The 21,275-nt window shown below is 36.9% G+C and overlaps 3 protein-coding genes across 5 annotated transcripts in view; 1 reads left to right on the top strand and 2 right to left on the bottom strand.

The window, feature by feature from the left end:
* Positions 1-21,275, bottom strand: part of LOC139983148 (dnaJ homolog subfamily C member 25-like) — a 376,890-nt gene that overhangs the window by 210,364 nt on the left and 145,251 nt on the right. The window lies entirely within an intron of this gene.
* Positions 1,436-6,530, bottom strand: LOC139983130 (uncharacterized). The gene is made up of 4 exons (XM_071996503.1): positions 6,245-6,530; positions 5,496-5,700; positions 3,525-3,710; positions 1,436-2,350 (listed from the first exon to the last, which is right to left on the bottom strand). The coding sequence occupies exons 1-4, from the start codon at positions 6,306-6,308 to the stop codon at positions 2,278-2,280; spliced, it is 528 nt and encodes a 175-aa protein (XP_071852604.1). The 5' UTR covers positions 6,309-6,530; the 3' UTR covers positions 1,436-2,277.
* On the top strand, positions 8,242-20,430 carry LOC139983145 (uncharacterized). Of its 3 annotated transcripts, none has more exons than XM_071996526.1 (4): positions 8,242-8,442; positions 9,923-10,066; positions 12,086-12,841; positions 13,979-15,419. In XM_071996526.1, exons 2-4 carry the CDS (start codon positions 9,949-9,951, stop codon positions 14,170-14,172), a joined length of 1,068 nt encoding a protein of 355 aa, XP_071852627.1. In that variant the 5' UTR covers positions 8,242-8,442; positions 9,923-9,948; the 3' UTR covers positions 14,173-15,419. The 3 variants fall into 3 exon arrangements, 2 of the variants coding, with proteins under 2 accessions (XP_071852627.1, XP_071852626.1); XM_071996525.1 differs by having other exon boundaries at positions 8,242-8,522; positions 13,979-15,416; XR_011798519.1 differs by lacking the exons at positions 8,242-8,442; positions 9,923-10,066 and adding exons at positions 8,541-9,845; positions 19,002-20,430 and having other exon boundaries at positions 13,979-16,275.

Genomic DNA, 21,275 nt, shown 5'->3' with positions numbered 1-21,275 from the left:
TTCGGCAAATAACAAATTTTACTGACAAAAATGAATTATCCAATTGTAAAGAAATACATAGGTGTTTGAAGACAAAGTTTGAACGATACATTTACGTACTGTTAATAGTAAGTTATGAGAACAGAGCACACAGGGTTATCATCTAGGAGTATAGTGACTTTCTCTACAATATATCAAGTTCATATTTTTAGTTGGACTATCCCTATTTAGCGGACGGAGGGAAACATTCGCAACCATACCGTTACCATAGTTACAAGTGTTTGGGAATGGTGCATATTGCAAACGTCGCTCGCAAAACTTACTCGCTATTCGAACCCTCGAACTCGAAGCACCCCCCAGCCCCAGATGGAAATGTCTGGTTACGCCACTGGTTCGCGTACAAGTAGAATTCCTGTTGGTTTTGGTATGAGTACGAATGAGTACAAACTTTAAGCATGAGAACTAGTCCCTATTTTGCACTAGTTCTTAGAGTCTGTCGGTCTGTCGGTCTGTCAAATTGTTACCCCTGTTTCAATCGAACTTTTAGGCTACATAGCCTTAACCTAGACAATATAGAGCTAGGGGTGAAGATAGGTGGCAGAAGAGTCAACAACCTCAGATATGCTGATGACACCACACTGCTCGCAGAAAGCAAAGAAGACCTCCTTAATCTAATGGAACGTGTGCAGACACATAGCACTCAGGCTGGTCTACACCTGAACCTAAAGAAGACCAAGGTTATGTGCACAGAGGAGCTGGACGATATTATTTTGGGTGGAAACAAAGTTGAAATAGTACACGACTTTAACTGTCTCGGTTCTAGATTTGATGACGATGGTACCTGTAAGGGGGAGATTGTGAGACGGTTAGCTCTTGGAAGAGCTGCTGTGACGGGTTAAACAAGATCTGGAAGGACAAAGCAATCTCATTATTAACGAAGAGTCAACTGATGAAAGTACTAGTTTTCCCAGTTGTGCATATGGGAGTGAATCATGGACAATAACAAAGGGAATGAGGGAAAGAATAGACAGTTTTGAATTATGGTGCTGGCGCAGGCTATTGAGAGTCCCTTGGACTGCACACAGAACAAACATCTCGATTTTGGAACAAATAAAACCCTCACTTCCACTGGAAGCACAGATCCTGAGGCAACAACTAAATTTTTTCGGTCATATCATGCGAGCGGACGACTCCCTGGAAAAATCATTAATGGTGGGAATGGGTGATGGATCACGAAAGAGGGGCAGGCCACGAGCACGATGGATGGATGGTGTCAAGCAGGCGACTGGGTTGACTCTGGATAGACTTCGAGGGGCAACCAGGAGCCGGAAGGATTGGAGGATTAAAGTCATGGTCATCACCAGGGGTCGGACACGACTCGACGGCACAAGGTGACAAGGTGAGCCTTAACGAAAACGACCAGCAATTCGCACAGTGAAACAAGGAAACAGGAAGTTTGTCTTTTGAGATATTATTTTACCCATTTATTGGAATTATACAGTTAACTTCAACGCATGCGCGAAGTTATGGAAATATTCTCTCTATATACGGCAGAGTTTGGTCAAACCATCGATTAAATCACATTACAACTGAGCATAATCAGCGGGATCGTTATAACTGCTATCCTTCTTAAAGAACATTAATGTCCTTACTATCGCAATTTATTCCATCATAATATTCCGTTGACAGAAAATGTAGGTCTCACCTTGCAGAGAAAAAAATATTCACAACATTAGGTAAAATCCCCGTTTCGGTATCTTGTCCCTAACTCGATGTATTGGTTGTTAAAATATAACCTGTTTTGACTGGCTAAACCTGTTTCTTACTCCATGAAGTGTGGCCAAAGCTGGTCGTCTTTGATGTATGTAATCTAGGCAGCTGTTCTTCAGAAGTCTTTTCTTAGGCTAAGTATATAATGTTCTTGCTTATTTACCCTTTGAAATCAGATACATTTAGAATATTTGCTCAGCTGAATGTGCTCTCTGTAGTTATAAAAATTTCATCCAAATGTATCTGTTATTTTCTGCTGTAGAAATATTAATATCCTCTGTGAATAAGTGTGTTTTATATCATAAATGGAAACAAAAGCATTTTCCATAGAATTGCCCATCACGCAATCCACTCTTGCTAAAATGAAAAAAAAAACATATCTTTGCGATGCAGAATATTTCATCCAGTTTGCTTAAAAAGTCAGTTTCAGCCACTCGTAGATACGCTTCAAAAGAAAGACACCTCCAAGAAATTTAAAGATACCACCGTAATAGTAATCAGTCGGTGTATCAGGTGACTACCACGTGACTACCACATTTGAAAGACTGTGTTGTCTTCAATGGCTACAACGTCTTCTTTCTTCTCATCACGTTGAAAATTTCTGAATGAAAAAAAAAACCGAAATTTAAAGCGAATATATAAGTCATGTTGTAACCAAGTGAGAAAATTTCCTAGGCCGTGTCATCTTAAAAGTTTGATATTTATGTTAGTATATGAAATCGAATACGGCTAAAAGAATATCATTATTTTGATTCCTTTAAAAGGTGTGAAGACTCGCGCAAAAAGAAACGTCTAACGCCGGTAATTTGAACTAGTTTCGAATGAGGTGTAATAGAAGTGTTAGACACCACCATTGATCCCAGAAAATACACACACAGCTTGCTAACGTCGGTAATTAGACACTAGTGTACAGTCAGTACATACAGCTGCGGTCAATACCCACATCACAGTTTACAAACGATATAGCTATTGACATCTCAGGTCCAGCTAAAGATAACAAGGTATCACGTTTCAGTACTGTCTGCACTTTGTAGCGACAAGGGCAAAACTTCACTTGCAAGCAACGGAAAGTTAACTTTTTAAAGATGGCGGCACGCTGTTTGGGGCGAGTCTTCAATGCCTTTAAGTGCACGCTGCAATGTGGTTTCTGTAGAGTTAGGTATATCAACAAAATACATACAACTGACGAAATGCAAAAATGTCATCAGTGCAATGTGACACAAACGACAACCACCACGGTTCCTAAACAGTAGTTTCTCACGATATATATTCTTCTTTTCTGGTTTTGTGTTTTTGTGCATGTGTAAAAACAATATTTATTTGACGCGATTTGAATCTTTATGTGCGTTATCGTTTGTCGTTATCGATTTTGCAACTCACTACGTTACATATATATATAAACATATACATATATATATATATATATATATATATATATATATATCACACGTATAAGTATAATCAGTAGAAGCAGAAAGTGCTCAATACCCTTAGTAGAGCAATAATATCACATATAGACAAGATATACAATTTACACCATATTGCTACCCTGGGTTTCACGCACGCATAGAGCGACGATCTTCAGGCCAGTCTGAAGATCGTCGGCCTGAAGATCGTCGGCTGAAGATCGTCGCTCTATGCGTGCGTGAAACCCAGGGTAGCAATATGGTGTAAAATTGTATATCTTGTCTATATGTGATATATATATATATATATATATATATATATATATATATATATATATATATATATAAATATATCAAATTGATACTTACTTTTTACAACATAGGCAAAAGCAAACGTGATCGGATATGGATTGCCACCAGAACGTAATCCTGCCTTTGATTCTTTCCACGACAGGAAATGTATCTGAGCGGCAGTAGGTGAAGAGGAAAACGGCTGAGAACAGAATGGCAGCCACGCCGCCTATTATAAAGGCAACCCTCTGTGCATTAGCAGTTCTAGGAGGAACACATACAGCAAGAATGAGCAAACATGTCAACGGAGAAGAAGGATGTAAACTTCATCACAGTAGGGAATTGGCAAGCTTTGATGATTGAAAACTTGAGGGTGACTTTAAGTCGCAAATTAATTATGTTGTAGATAGTTTATTTATTTTATTGTTAAGATCGTTGAAATACAGTACTGTTGTCAGATCAGGTTGTCTTCCTATTAAATAATTAATCAATTAATAATTTTATAATAACTATATAATAATAGTTTTATAATTTTAATATGATGAATATTTTTTAATAATATTAATTATTAATCAGCAATAACCATTTAATGAGAATTGAGGGTCATTAGTTAAAGTGACTGGACTTCTTAGTCTAATACAGTCAGATAATTAGTGCGTTGATTCGTCAGATGCAACACAAGACTCAATGTGAGATACAGTTTATTGTCGAAGATGGCATGCATAATTATTAAGAATGTATTACAGATACTTCAAGGATAAATACTGTTGAATGCCAACCAAAGAGTGTAAATTTGTTACATTCTATGAAGTTAAAAGAAAATGTTTTGTTTCAGTTATCAGAATTTACAAAACAACAAAGTTACATTAACAGTAAGTACAACACTGAGGAGCCGACGTCACAATCAACAAAGCAAAAATTTCAAAGCAAAAATTTCAAACAATTTCTTTGAAAAGTCGAACAGCCATATTCACTTTACAAGAAAGCTTTTTTTTCCCTTCTTATTTCATATGAAACTGGCTTATCAGTTATTCTTTAAATCATGTTTAAAAGATTACATCTATAACTAAAAAACAATAATGACACCACATCTTAACCATTGTTAACCATCTGAATTCTTGATTTCAACTTTATCTGACAAAGCAAAATCTTTTCAAGCAACCATATCTAGACATATAATCATGAGGCAGATTTGAGCTTACAACAGGCCGCATTGAAAATCATTTTTTGACCCAACTTGTCACACGGAGTGCCTAGGTAATGCCTCTTGAAAATCGGTTGGCTTTGTAAAACAGAGTTAATGTGGATGTCATCATAAACAAAACGCATCCAATAGGACATTGTTGAAATAAGATACAATCACCTTTTCCTGAAGTAAAAGTAAATTTCATTTTCATCTTAGTTCTTCTTTTAAGACTGTGGTTTTTTGTTAATAATTAACTGAATCCCATCAGGTATTTTTAGATTTTAAGCAAAAGCTTTGTAAAACAGATTTAATGTGTATATTATCATAAACGCAAGGCCTCCAATAGGACGTTGTTGAAATAAGGTACATTACTGAAGGAATTGTTACTCTTTTCCTGAAGTAAAAGTAAATTTCATGTTCATCTTAGTTCCTTTTTTTAAGACTGTTTTTTATTTGGTTAGTAATTAACTGAATCCCATGAGGCAGTTTTACATTTTACTAAGCCATTCCCTCAGAAAATGTGTACCAGTTTCAGATCTGATCTTTCCAGAGTGTGCCTGGACCTTAAAGTAAAAGAATATCCCAGCAAACACAAAACGTTATCATAACATTATTAAAAGAGCTTTTAAAATATGTTTTTAAAACGTTACATGTCGTGTTATAAAAACGTCGGCATCACGTTTTTATGAGATATTAATGTCATATTAATGTTATATTAATGTTTAAAAGACAAAAAATGTTTTGAAATAATAGCCTGCAAACGTTTTGTGACATATTTATTACACTACAAATAACGTTATCAAAACCAAAGACAAAACGTTTTAATAACGTTTTAAAAACGTTTTTGTGTTTGCTGATATTACCTCTCTGATTCTTTGTCGTCATCCGATCTACAGCAACTGTAATAGTTCCCTTCTTCGTCAGGTCTGTCGTTATAGCAACACTCAGTGTAAACATTCTCTGTTCCATCTGGGTTCTCGAAAGGACAGAAGTAGATATTGTTAGGTGCATCCTTGTCTAAGGTTGGACTTTTCGCACATTGGTTCCCGTACAACGCTAGTACCCCTTCTGCGAACGACAAGAAGGAAGCATATAGAGAAGAAACAAAGTACACAAGAGTAATAATTGGGGAACAAATCGTATTTATTGGGGGGGGGGGGGGAATGTGGAATAGGTTATGCTAGGCTTTATTCACATGAGTGTGCGACCGTGCCCTTAACTAGCAGTATGCTGAAAAATAATAATCACATTCTGAGTTCAAGATATATCTAATTTCCAAATTTTACAGAAGATAAATAAGAGTATCCAAAGTCCGGCTAAATAAATGTCATTTTACAAAACACAAAATATAGAGTTCGTGATGAACGATAACATCTATGAATATGGTAGCTAAAAATTAACAAAGTTTGCAAGTTTCAAACACTTGAAAGATTTATTTAAGATTAGCATAGGCTACCGTAGACCATAATCGACCATTCAAGAATATTAAATAGATGCTGAAACAACGTTTATCCCCTCCGTCTAATTCTTGAATGGACTCCATGAATATTTTTTGAAAACAAGCACTTCCTTAAGTCTTGTTAAAATGAATAAATGTGTTGAACTTTCTTACCATCAAAACATAACGATGAAAAGAATACCACAAAGAGGTAAATTCCATTAATCCAAAGTGACATTTTCGTCAGCTCGCTTTTGAACTATACAATAGTCTACAACACACTATTCAATAAACTGTTACACACACCCACACGCACACATATATATCTCTGTTCATTCTACATGAAGCGATTAAATTAATCACCTCATTTCATGTTACTTTGCTCAAACGATAATAATCAATATTTCTTATATCAAATTATCAAATTTGGCCATTATTGATTTTGTTCTCATTCTTTTCAGTTTATAAGGATAGTCTCTAGTTAAACATGCCTTACTTAAACAGACGTACAGCGTAATCGATAAATAGTGATAGAGAGAACGTTAGCTAAAGAAAAGCAGAAGAAGGAGAAATATCAATTATCAAATTTAGGTGGCTTTCTTTCTGTCAGTTGACGACTGGTGTTTGGCAACCATGCATGGCATAACGATCGCAATTATTTTTCAAATTAAAAATTAAAGTATAGTTTTATACTAAGCTAATAGTGTCAGTATATACTGAATCATTCCACTGTACAGCGGTTGGAGAATGACTGTGGACAATTGACGTTCATTGTTTTTATGTTTATCGATACTATTTAGTAAAGGTCATTATATCTACAAGAAATGCAAATCAATTAATCAATGAAAATAAAGTGTTTTATTTTTGTCTTCTGTTAGAAGGTGCCTTACCGGTGTTTGGGCACGCATGTAGACTATGTTGTCATAACTATCTAAATTACGTGTAAAACTATAACACAAATGAAAGATTCTTGGATCGCAAATATTTTTAAAACAAAAATGAAAGTAGTTGTATTATAAGCTAATAGTGTTAGTATATACTGAATTATCCAAATGTGTGTTTTTAAGAAGTTGGAGAATGACTGTGGACAATTTTGTTTTACTTTCTTTTACTAAATATGTAGTATGTTGACTATGTATGCAGTATTTTACTAAATATGCAGTACGTTAACCATGTATGCAGTCTTTTGCTAAATATGTAGTATGTTTACTATGTATGTAGTCTTTCACTAAATATGTAGTATGTTGACTATGTATGCAGTATTTTACTAAATATGCAGTACGTTAACCATGTATGTAGTCTTTTACTAAATAAATGTAGTACGTTTACTATGTATATAGTCTTTTACTATAGTGTGTTTACTATGTATGAATTGTTTTACTAATATGTAATATGTTTACTACGTATGTTGTCTTTTACTAAATATATGTAGTTTGTTACTATGTATGTAGTATTTTACTAAATACGTAGTACGTTTACCATGTATGTAGTCTTTTACTAAATATGTAGTATGTTTACTATGCATGCAGTATTTCACTAAATATGTAGTATGTTTAAGATATATGTAGTCTTTTACTATAGTATGTTTACTATGTATGAAGTCTTTCACTAAATATGTATTGTGTTTACTATGTATGTATTCTTTAACTAAATATGTAGCATTTTTACTATGTATGTATAGTCTTTTACTAAATATATGTAGTATGTTTACTATGTATGTATAGTCTTTTACTAAATATATGTAGTATGTTTACTATGTATGTATAGTCTTTTACTAAATATATGTAGTATGTTTACTATGATTATGTAGTATTTTACTAATAATTAGTTTGTTTACTATGTATGTATAGTCTTTTACTAAATATATGTAGTATGTTTACTATTATTATGTAGTTTTTACTAACATCACCATACTCTACTAATCGTTTATAGTACCGTCTATGGTTTACAGTAATTTTTCGTAGCTAGTTATATTATTGACGTAAATTTTACTTACTGGTAGAAAACTCATCATTACGACTACTTCCTAAATGGTAGGGAATTGTTTCTTTTGAAATCAATCAAATAGTCGTCTACGTTTATGTTTTATGGTTTTATGGAGCCATATGCTCATACGATCTTTAAGTTGACGACAAAGATCTCGAAATGAATATCCAAGATACACAGGAAGACAATATTAAACATAAAACCATTATACTGCTTTTATGCACTAAGCGATTGGGCTTTTGCACTCTGGCTCGTATAGAGCAAACATATATTATGTGGAATATGTCACCGCGTACTTTGGCTAAAGGGAAGGTGTTTGTGGCTCGTACAATCTACCTCGTGATGGGATTTGCCGAACAGCGATCATTTGGAGAACTTTTACCCGGGTATGTGAAAATATTCCATACCTCAGTAACTCTCGCTGGCTGGTCGCTTACTTTAATTACAGGGCTATCTTACCTCTTAGGTGAGTATTTAGTAGACTCTATTTCTTGGATACACATCTGTATTGTAGAACAGCCAAAAGGAACAAACGAATTAAAGGGAATTGGCCCTTAGGATTCATGTTATAGCTCCCACAGCGAGGTGCTTGCACTCCAATTTTGCGAAACGCTACACTACCAGGTTGTCGCTAAAGAGACCAAATATCTCGGCAGTGACATTAAGGTATATTCTACAAGTTTGGCGTGTCTGGCGATCTGGGGTGTAGCTAGGACCAACCTGGCCCGGTGCAGCAGTGTGGGGCTCAAAAGGGATAGTCCACACTTCCTAAGCCCAACCATGGGTTTGCTTGGGCTTGAGTGAGAATATGTTTTATATTTGGCACCTCTATAGACTTAGCACTCTTGAGGGTATTATTACGAATTTGTTAGTTTTGGAGATAGTATGTAATACATAGGAAAAATGTTTACAACGATTTTAAAATGTTTCGGTCCTTGACAACGGCCACGTTAAACATTAGCAGACTTTCATTTTCTAGTAAAACAGAACAGAAGTGTTAAACACTTGGGATATCAACCGACCAAAATTGTATCCAATCATCGCGTTGCCTAATTATGAGCAGTTTTGATTTCATATCGTCGTCATTCATGCGGTGAAATATCACCTGTTAATCTTTCCATTTCGATCCACTTGCAATTCCACTCCTATCACCAAGCCTACACATCTCCGATCTCCATCCCTTACTCCGTTAAAAGCATTGAAGATCCATCCCAAACCGCGTGCCGCCCTCTGCAAATAAGTTAACTTCCGTTGCTTGCAAATGAAATTTTCTTCTTGTCGCTATTAAATGCAGACAGTAATGAAACGTGATACCTTGTTATCTTTTATCTGGACCTGAGATCAGGGAGTTCCATAACAACTCCCTGCTGAGATGTCCATCGCTGCTATGTACACTGTGTGTTGTGGGTATTGACCGTAGTTGCATGTATTGACTGCATGTACACTAGTGTCTAATTACTAATTATTTTCTAATTATTTTCTGGGATCGATGGTGGTGTCTAACACTTCTGTTACACCTCATTCGAAACTAGATTAGATTACCGGCATCAGACGTTTCTTTGTGCGCGAGTCTTCACTCCCTTCAACCCGGTGGAGTATTTGGTTTCACTGTTGTATACTGACTGATTGTTTATCCGTGAGCTTAGCTCCGAGAGAAAATAATATCATCAACTTAAATGTTGTACTGATAACAAACATGGTTTTGAATTATCTACAGACGGAATTGCAGAAACGATTTTCAATGCGTGACTTTCGTTCGGAGAGAATTGTACATCTGCGGAACTGCATGGTAATTTTGAAATGGAATTTTTATCGTCAAGTTAACTGAGTTTTAAATCATAATTATTATCTGATTCTTTGTGACAGCTCCAGTTATTCGGATACTGATCGATATGACGTCACTACGGTTTGTTGCGCTGGTCGGTGGTACAGTTTACGGCATGTCTTTTATTATACTCGGGCTTTTTGCAAAGAACATATGGCACGTGTTTGTCTTACATACTTTAATTGGTAAGTAAACAAACTTGAGGGCGTATACTTACACTGCTGCTACTGTGAAGGGACGCACAGTGTTTGATAGTTACTGGTAAGGAGGTGTTTCTCATATCTAGTACGGTATGGTAGGCCATGTGAGACATGTATACCATATACGCGTATTAAATCGAATACTTACACTGGAGAAGGCCGTACATTTTTGTAAAAAAACACTTACCGTCTAAAAAGATTAAATATGAAAATATAGCTGTGTGTGCTATTGTTAATGTTAATGTGCATAAAGTCATAAATCTTAATTCAACAATTTTGCACACATCTCTTCCATTTAAAAAACAAAGCGTCCTTTAAACGCGTTAACATGTGAAAAGAAACACATGATATGTACTATATTACCGTTCCAAACACAGTAATGTAATGTAATTTAAATATATTCTTAAAAGGCGCATTACATGCAAAAACATCTCAACACGTCTCACAACATAAAAATAGTAACTTACAAACAATAAAACCATCAAATTTCCAGTAAAAAGGTCGCAAAATAGACTCTGTGATAAAAGATTAAGAATGCTTTAAATATCTGAAAAATCTTAACAAAAATCCGTTTTGCACAAAACGTCAACAATTTGATTGATGACGTAAATTAACGGTAGAAGGGTTCTGCTAATTCACCAGCGTTTTGCATATAGCGTGTAAACTGAGATTTTCTTTACTATTTATACTTTTGACATTTTTTTTCAAGATGGTAATTTTTGGGAAAACTGTATTGCTTTTAAACACGTGATTCGTATTTCTGGTGCTGGAAAAAAAGCGGCATTTTGTTATAGATATTTACCCTTTTAAAATATGTGTATAGGCCGTCAATGCGATGTCTTGTCTACCCTTCCGTATATTGCGATATCAAATGACTCGTCCTGGCATTTCCCAACTATGCCGTATGAGAAACACGTATATATATTGAATCACTGTAAAGCACTTCATAGTTCCTTCTAGTACCTTCAGCTAAGTATGAGCACGCATGCAGTTCAAGTATCTGGGATATCTCTATCCCTTTTTATTCGAACAAGGGACCTTTAAGAGGTTAGCTCCCTTTTCATACCATACAGAAATGCCTCATTTAAATGCTTTTAAAAAAAACTAACAGGAGGGATAAGCACTTCTAGCCATAAGATGTTCTGTTGGTCTACTGTTACAAAGTAGCATCGATAGCCAAATCGGATCCCGGAGATATTTATGTCACTGGCCACTCTTTCTGAAGTTTCTCGTTTTCCTTAAATGATATCATGAAGATGAGAGTGCATTGTTTATCAAATATTTGCCCAGGCTCAATCCCCTCCACCCCCAAATTAACCCAGCTGCCCCTCGCTGCCCCCTCGGCGCTGTCCCCCTTCTGATGCCATCGCGCCAGGCCTGCTGTAACACAATACAACACGGTGAAAGGACACTGCAGCATCGGGCAGATACGCATAACCATATCCATGTATGGCACATTGAGAATCCAATGCATTTCCTGCCTTCTCCTTTTTCGAGAGTAATTCGCCATTCTCATTTAAAGGGATGGTAGGCAATGTTATAGTTCACTCTGTGCCAATTAATTTGTATCTATGACTGATTATATGTCATGTACATTTTATTTTATAAATATATATATATATATGTAAAACACCTCGATGTTACCATGTCAAAAATGATAACAATGTGTATTATAAACGTGAGAAATACCAAGAAACGTTCGATTTTCAGTACGACCGATCGGAAACTCACTTTCAGTGTAAAACCTAAGCCGTCTTATGCCTCAAACCCGGTTGGTTTTGGAAATGATGGCTACAATGAGGACCCAAAATCAAGTTTTTGTTAGACGCATTTTACTGTTAAATTTGACCATAAGAGTTCCTCTGGTAAACTAAAATATCTCGTAGCAGAAAAATATCCATTAAGGTAAACTTTATCGTTTAACACATTTTCCTTTAAGTAACGATGACAACCGACAAACGACTGGTTGACATGTTTCCATTTCCTTTTTTCGTCTTCCAACAGGTTTGAGTTCTGCATCCGTCAATCTAGCGACTTACATAGCTATTGGTGAACAGTTTGAAACCAGTTTCGGTGTTGCGAACAGCGCATCATATTTAATTGCATCTATCATCGGCATTACCTTTCCACTGCTTGTGTTATACTTTAATGTCACATACGGCCTTCGATGGACACTCATGCTTTATGGCGCCATCTCGTTGCATCTCATAGCAGGTGGACTTTGGGTGACGTCAAGGAAAACTGCACAATTCAACATTACGTCAGACGGTGTGTCATCCACCAATCACAGCTCACAACCGTCGCTAGTACGCGCGCATCCGACCGTCGTTCTATTGTTCCTCTTCTATGGTGTGACTTTTACCATATCGGTCGGATACTCTTTAGTTTTGTATCCCTTTGGCCTCGAGAAAGACCTTCCCCTCGAGAAAGCTGCCCTTCTAATATCCTGGTATAGCATCGGATCCGTATTTGGTCGACTCTACATCTTTCTCGTTTTCAAATGGCAACTCGAATACAGGAAAGACGTTATCGTCGTACCGATTACGATAGAGGTTGCATTGCAACTAGCTTCGATCTATTCATCGAACGCCGTTGTGATCAGCTTAGGGGCTGCAGTCGCAGGCTTCGCTACAGGGACTTCATTCACGTGGGCTTCTTCTGTAATCAGGGAGATCTCCTGTGAGATGCACTTTAGGAGCGCTGTCGCTTGGTTGACGACGTTTGCTGGAGTAGGAGCAACATTTGCAGGATTATTTGCAGGTGAGTAACATGGACTGATCGATATATACCCCCACCCTATAACCCTAATCCCCACCCCCATCCGCTTATCCCACCCCTCTTTCTTGCAGTCACATCAGCCTATGATTGTTGCTTATTAACCGTCAAAGTTCTGTCTCGAAAATTCGAGTATGGTATATCAACAAAACGTCCACTAAATACCTGGATTCCCAACCACGTCACGTAACTCTCATTGTTCATTTACAGTGAACGAAAAGTCGTAAACAAGAGTCACATATAGGCTATGCTTCAATTGGTAGCACTGTAAACTGACAAAGGGCAAGGAGTTATTGTATGAGATACCTTATACCACCATACAAAAAGCATTGCTGTTTTATCCTCAATTAAACTGAAAACAAAAATAAATTAAATGGACAATAAACAGTGTCCGTAATATCTGTTTGATTACTGGGTCCTAAATGAGGCAGGAGTACAATGGAACTTATGCTAGTAAGGTCAATCAAAATACTGATCAATGTTCATAAAGGAACAGTTTGGCACAGCTAATACAATGGACTTATTGTGTAGTTGTGAATGAACGTAGTCTGTTTTAAACCTTCTTCCAAATGCAATTTTATTTGGTAGGAAAAATATGTTTAAACAAATAATATTATGCAAGGAAAACAAACTGCTATAAATGCACGTTGTAGAATACCGTTTTTGTTCTAAGCAATATGGAACAGCCCTAATGACCGACCAGTCACTCCGGCCTGTAATATTATGTATATCGCCTTGTTTCAGTTTTATTTTACAATTCTTTTTACATCATCATAAGTCGGTGCCAGAGATGACGTCTGCAACATAGTATAATCCTATATAAATTAACACGTGAACCAGTTGTGCGATTCTTTTGCAGAATTTTCAGTGTCGTCGAAAAAATTGTGATTGAATCACTGTATTAGGTATATGTGCTGTCAGAAAATATTATCCGTACATGGATACAGCCTACAAAAAACAAGAAGAAGACGAAATTGAAAAAAAAAATTATGTTTCTGTTTGGTTTTGGTAAAGTATAATGCAACCTCTAAAAGTTAAGTTACTGCACAGCTGCTATACAAATTAGTCGATTTGATACACTTTTACTTTCACGGTCTATTTTTCCTTTTTTTTTTCATTAAGGTTGGATCCATGGTATTAACCAATCCTATCAATACGTGGTGATGTCCTACGTTGGTTTAAGTATCATCCAATGTCTGCTTGCCTTGGCTATTTTGGTCTTGAAACAAGACAAAGAGTGCCACGTGTCACCATCAGCGACCGAAAATTCCTGCTCTATGAATGACCTTCAGGCTGGCACATCGAAAAAACGGTGAATGTTGAAATTAACTTGAAGATGAATGGAATTTCAACACAAGTCCTGCATGGTTCCAGGGGAGGAGGAGGGGGAGGTGATGGGAGGGGAGGGGAAGGTGTATCACATCCAAACCATACAAACGTTAAGGTGTAGACCTACCTATGCGTAGACCTAATCAAGAACCTAATTCATAGCATAAAGATGCTTCAGAATGCATAATTTCACACGTTTGTTAGTATTATTTCTTACAGAATTCTCCGCCTCCATCCCACATTTGAGTCGACGTCAAAGACATCAGGGTCTCTTCCCTTTGAAAAACCTGGATCCACCTTTGAAAGTTAACAAAGCTGTCCAAATCATTTATGTCATTGTAAAAAATGTTTCTCATTTTGTGTGTGTTTGAAGAACACAAATAAAGAGATCATCAACAGTTATCGCTAGTTGTCTGTTATAACCCCCCCCCCCCACCCGGCAGGTATCTGGCCTTACACGGCTCCAACACGGCTCCAACTTGCACGGCTCTAACAGGTTTTTCTCTCTGACCATGCATCTGGCGGCCCAGGTACAGAGAGCATGTGACCGCTACAATTTTGTAATTGTGCACGTGGTTGAGGAGTAACCGTCACATTCTTTCAGATGGAGGAAGATATGCCAGTGATCGAAGGAGGGACGGTGGACTGAAGCAAGGGATGCAAATATTTTGTCGAAGTCCTTTGATGTAGTCCTCAGTGGTTAACGCCGTAGCCTTCCAATCATAAGGTCCCCGGTTCGAGTCACTCCAAGATTAATGTATGTCGTCCAGTTACAGAGTTGTTGACAATTGACATAATCATGGAGGTTAAATATGAATGTTAGAGATTGACTTCGGTCAGCTTGCGGCTTTGATAAGCCAATGAGGCTTCTTTGCGAGTTCCTGCTTGCAGGAGGATCTTAAATACATACATACATACACGCATATATACATACATACATACTTCTACGCAAAGTAATATATTCCACTGATACTGGAAATTTGCCACCTGTAGCTTCTTCCTTCAGACTAAATTGCCGCCAAACAGTCAGCAATATAAATAAACATTGTGATTACTTGGTCAACTTGGTCAACAATTACCTTTCAATGTTGAACGTACCAATCATTACAACTAATGAATAAGACCAATTAACATAAATATAAAATGACACTTTGTCAGGACCACGAGCGGCTGACAATATTGCCATACCTTTCCTGTTTATGATTCATGGTTTTATTGTTAAATGTTTGTTTTACAGAATAAACGAAGACCACAAAATAATGAAAAAAACGGCACCCTGTAATATTTGTTATATATTTTTAAACTTCTGCAAATTTTCCATCACGTTTATGACGGCCAGAAAGTGGTCATAATTTCCAATTAACGGTATAACCTTCGTTATAACCTGAAATAATAACATAGTATAATGATTTTTGATCAGCAAACTTCAATGGCAAGCTGAGAAGAGTATGTATAGGCTGATCAGAATTCTTACAAATGTTTCCCACCAAACGTCTGATAGAAACAAGAGTGCTTTTTTTTAGCACATGACACTTGTAATCATTCTCAAAGTGCCACGAGTTTTCAAAGTTGATGACAAACCACAAAATGAAGCACAAAAGAACGTGAAATGGCCAAAAAAATATATATACTTAAATATATTTATGTATAAGAATTCAGTAGACGGTACCATTTCTGCAGCAGGGAATTGCTGAATGAACAATAGCCCTTTCCGAACGAATTTCCCAAAACCTGAACTACTTTGCTTGTTATTATCAGAACATTAACTATGCTTCATTCATGAAAATAAGAATTTAAAGTGAGAAGGGCGAACTTTCTCGTTAATTTAAAAAAACTCCTTCAATCTATTGACTTCGAATGGCCTTGAAAATGCTCGAGACACCCCCATTTCAAGAATGACCCTATCAACTACACACTCTCTTACCAAATTCTAATACCGTAGTGCTATATGTGAGCTAACGAAAACTGCAGTTTAGCACCGCTGACAAAAATCAATCTGGGAGTGCCATTCGACGCAAATGACCCACCGTCAATTCTGGCCTGTGTGTTAAAAATACAAACTTCTTATCTACTGCAACAAGCCTGTGCAGGTAAGTGAAAATGCTTGGCATTTCAAACCCTGTTAGGATCTTCATCAGACGGGAACTGGTAAACAGATCTATGTTAACTTTATGCCCTTTAACTTTTGTATCACGATTGGAATAGTCAAACGTATTGCGCCTGGAGTTCTGCATTACAGCAGGTACGGTATTGCATTCGTTTTGTATAATCATATCGTTGATAACCTATATATGATATCAAGATAATTACTAGTCTTACAATCCATGGCACAACTGAAAAACATCGATTTTATGCAATCTTTTGTCATGACTTTCCACGCAAAATGCACGTATGTCTACGTTTTGTATATACATATATATATATATATATATATATATATATATATATATATATATATATATATATATATATATATAGACTACGGCGCACTGAATGTGTGTGGGTGTGTGGGTTGCGTTCTCGTCGTGGGTGTTTTGTTGAAACTTATTGTATCGTTTTACTAGCAAATAACAGATTTTCTTTTTTCTTTTGTCCACGGTGCAATTCTCTACGTATACGAATGAATATAATATTATATGTCAATACATACGGAATACTTGATGCCTTACAAATCATTTTAACAGTGTTCAGTATATAGTATCCATTAAATTGCTTCAAGTTTAAAACAGTTCAATGGTAAAGTTCCAGGCATATGATTGTGCCTCTCCAATTGTTGTCGGTTGGATATATATATTATTGAAGAAGAGATATCATCAAATGTCTTTCAGAAAGGATTCTTAAGGAGTCAGATAAAAAAAAAGTGCAAACCATGTTTAAGGTAAGTACGATGGTAAAGGCTTAAGGTAGGCATTAGCTTTCCACCTGTATGATAAGTCTTCAATGACTTGGGCATATCATATGTTTGTATGTTTTCCTCATAGTCAAGCTGAAACGAAATCTGGGTCCACGTGTAAATGAGTATATATATATATATATATATGTATATATATATATATATATATATATATATATATATATATGTATATATATATATATATATATATATAAAATATATATATATATATATATATATATATATATAAAATGAATGTGTAGCAAGTGGTCTGACAGATTTATAGTAAATCAATAAAGAATAACACTATACAAAAAATCTCTACTTTACAAAAAAAAAAAATCTACTTTACAAATGGATTCAGTAGGGTTTAGATGGGGGTCCACACATAGGTGGTAAGGGGGGGGGGGGGCACTTGCCCCTAGAAAAATCAAAGTAGCTCAAAAAAGCAACACATATATTCAAATTCTTCAGTTTCCGGGAGGGTTCGCTTTACCATCTCCCCCCCCCCTCCCTCCATTGAAGTTCTCAAACAATTTCAATGAAATTGAATTCCTATCTAAAATCTATATTGTGATTTAAAATCATTAACAGAGAACAATAAATATCTGAAAAAGTGAAAATGTCTCAGCTATAAAGTCTCCAGGCGTTCCAACAGTACAGTACTAACTTAGATACATTCCGGAGACATTTAGTTCCTCTCTCTGGCTGTACACGGTCGTATTCTTAAACTCGATTATGCAGAAAAGGGTATCTGAGTGCCTTAGCGGCTTCCGGGACTTTGCCCCCTCCCCCCTGGACATAACTATAAGGCTCTAAGTTAAATTCCACGGAGTAAAATAAGGGTAATTATTTCTCTTTCTGGCATATACCAATGTGTGCCAAAATCGCTAGCAGACGACAAAAACTACGTTGAAATGTTGCAGCCTCGGGGTAGGGGGGTTGGGTTGGTGAAGTGCACATCGTTGCACCCCTGTTATCTCAGCCAATAACAGTGATCACAATCGGAAATACTCTCCAGACGCTTAATCAATTAACTTGTTAATGTCAACCGGTTTACCGCGGTTAATTGTTTGGACAGATAATCAATTATTAAAAACCGAAGTGTGCTTTGCCACCTCCTGTTATTTTTCAGCGCATGCCCATTACCACTGGCGCTGTCAATGTTTATTCTTGCCGTGACGTCTTTCCTTTGTTTTGTATCAATTCTATATTTGCTCGTCTATGGGACCGTAACCTTTCGGTCTAAAGTGCTGCAAGATTTTAACAGTGTTAAACAGAAAAGCCACGATATCAAATATCTTACACATACATAAGCCGTGTAAGTATATTGGGCAATCAAGCATGAACACTCCCAGGGTTTACAACTATTAACTATGATAGTAAACAATGGGGAATTACGCTGTGTCATTTTTACTTGCATTCCGGACTACAGTACCATAAAAAGATATAATTTTATATTCTTCCACACTCTGACAGTGCCTTTTTCTTTGTTTTGTGTTGTCGTTTTGATAACTTATGCAAACTTATACTAACTATTTCCCCCTCAGTTCGGGAAGAAGATTGGAAAACATGTCATGGTGATTGCAAGAGCATGGTAGTGTTTCTTCTTATCTGTGTGTATTTCTGTGTGTTTGTGTGCGTGTGTTTGTTTGTTTTTGCTCAAATGGAGGATATCAAAAAAAAAATATTGTCGGATAAGAAAAGTGTTGGCATAATGTTTTCAAGTACTGTAGCCTACAACGTAATCTATTTTTTTGTGTGTGTGTAGGTGTGTGTGCGTGTGTGTGTTTCGAATTGAAGATTCAGAAAACATTGGACGTTTCGGTATACCATATACTAAACGGTTTCTGTGTACCTTCTTTTCTTTTCTTTTCAACGTTTCGACTATTTTCTCTTTTACATTTCTTTCAATCATTGCAGATAGCTTTCTAGGTCTAGCAGTTCGAGTCTATAACTATCGAGCGATGGCCGCAACTCCGACAAAGACCAGCCGAAACTCATTATCGACCGACGGGATGACACCGGATGAGGTGAGGGCAGTAGTTAAGAACCAAGCCGGTATAGCAGTAACCTTCATGTTTCTAACCGGCGTCGTTGTTTGGATGTCTCCTGACATGCCGTTTCGTCATGATGACGTCATCTCTCGTCTCGTTTTTACATTGCGCTGTTTAACGCCTGTGGCTGGGTTGTGCCTTTACTTCATCTTAAAGTGTGCATGCTATCGGTTTGCCATTGATCCGAAGAAACTTTGCACGGATCCAGCGAGGGCGGTAATGCCCTATGTACTGGAGGTTAATAACAGAGTCCTACGTTCTACGGTAGAAATGTCCGTCATTCATACGATTCTACAATTGATACTGAGTACATATCTTGATGGTGCTATGTGCCCGAAGATCATTGTACTGTTCTCCATCTGGTTTGTGTGTGGCAGGGTGGCGTTCTTTGTTGGCTACAGAAACAAGACGGATCCATTGCAACGAGGTTACGGTTTTTCAATCAATTTATTGACCATGTTCGCTCAGCTAGCGTTGACTATTTCGCTAATAATGTGGTACGGACCGTTGTCTGGGATACGTCTGACAGAGCATGGGCATTAAAGTCTCAATGTGTGTTTGCCAAATTTGAACTTCGACCTTTCCAGCTTACTGCCCTAAAGCTCAGTGAAAATTACTATTATTGAGTTACATGTCGAGCTGAATAATTTTGAGCTGAATAAAATTCGCCAGATTTGTTAACGAGTCCGTAGATTCAACAAACTTCAATCAAACTTCGCAAGCCTCGCCCAAGAGATCATGCGCCAATCAAATATCTCTGTTTTGTTTATGACCGTTAGGCCTAGGCTTTCTTCCACTTTCGTGGCTAGCCTGTGTTAGGTTCATTCGCTTGAACAGTATTTTTCTTCGGTCTTACCGATGTAGCTTGCGAAATTGTGTCATTTCCTTTCATTGCAAGGAATAAACAGGTGTTTTCAGACGTTTCCTCCGTAAAATTGGGTAAGAAAGTGGACGATAACAGTATAAATAGGTTACATTTATGTAATGAACATGCTAATATGGGCGGTTGCAGTGATTTTAGGGTAAATCGTTTGCGCCATAAGGGCAACAGAAAATAAATTTCTTTCTTTCGATTGTGACAGCTTTTCTCCATTAAACCCATCTGGTCAGAGTGCATTTAGAATAAGAAACATTTAATCTACTTCGGAAGTTTATTCATCAGCAAACACGTTTTTAGACTTTAATTATAAGAGACCGGCCTGGAAAAGAGGTAAACATTTAAGGAGACACAAATTTAAACATAATCAAATCATTGTCATCTAATAGAAATAAATGTTCATGAAAAAAAATAATGTAAACAATGTTTATATCTTTATTACAATGTTCATTTTATGTATTGGAGATTGGATGGTTGTTCTTTACTCGATTCGTACCATTTCGCGTCCCATAGTTTATAGAGAGACAACTATTATTAGTTTGCTCATCAACTGTCTGTCACATCACTACCCATTGTTGTGTCTAAGTTTGCGTATTTCCTTGCATATGGTTCCGATCAGACGGGATTCCATGGTGTGGGTGCAGTCACCCAATCCCTCCCCAAGCTTACCCTCGTACAGAAAGTAGTTATTAGAACCACCTTTTGCGTAGACTAATAGATGTAGGGTCTAGCCTAGTTATGCCAGAGAATCAAGTAATTGACATGTAAAGTTTTACATTTGTCTCATGGGGAGGACCCTCTAACCCCAGATGCCGCCCTGGTGGAAATTCCAGTTGAACTTTTGAACTAACTTCAACTGGAATTTTCTATATGGAATTTGGGCCAAATTTGAACTAGGTTGAAATGGGTGAACTGGTGTTCCCAACTGGTTCAACTATGTTTTACTGGGGCTTCCAACTGGTTCAACTATGTTTTACTGGGTCCAACTGGTTCAACTATGCTTTACTGGGTCAACTATGTTTTACTGGATTGAACTGGGTGAACTATGTTTTGCTGGGTTAAACTGGGTGAACTATGTTTTACTGCTTATATTCTTAAATAGTTTGAACTGGGATTCTCAACTGGTGTTATCTACACAATATAACACCACACTATAAAGTTTTCATTTTTTTTACAGTAGATCTACATACAGGTCCCAAGGTACGGTCATAGTAATTAGCGTCAACAGGCCGATTTCACGACGACACAAGACAAATCAAGACA

The sequence above is a fragment of the Apostichopus japonicus genome, chromosome 16 (assembly GCF_037975245.1).
Source record: "Apostichopus japonicus isolate 1M-3 chromosome 16, ASM3797524v1, whole genome shotgun sequence".
NCBI classification, from domain to species: domain Eukaryota; kingdom Metazoa; phylum Echinodermata; class Holothuroidea; order Aspidochirotida; family Stichopodidae; genus Apostichopus; species Apostichopus japonicus.
This window is presented reverse-complemented; position numbering and strand designations above follow the sequence as displayed.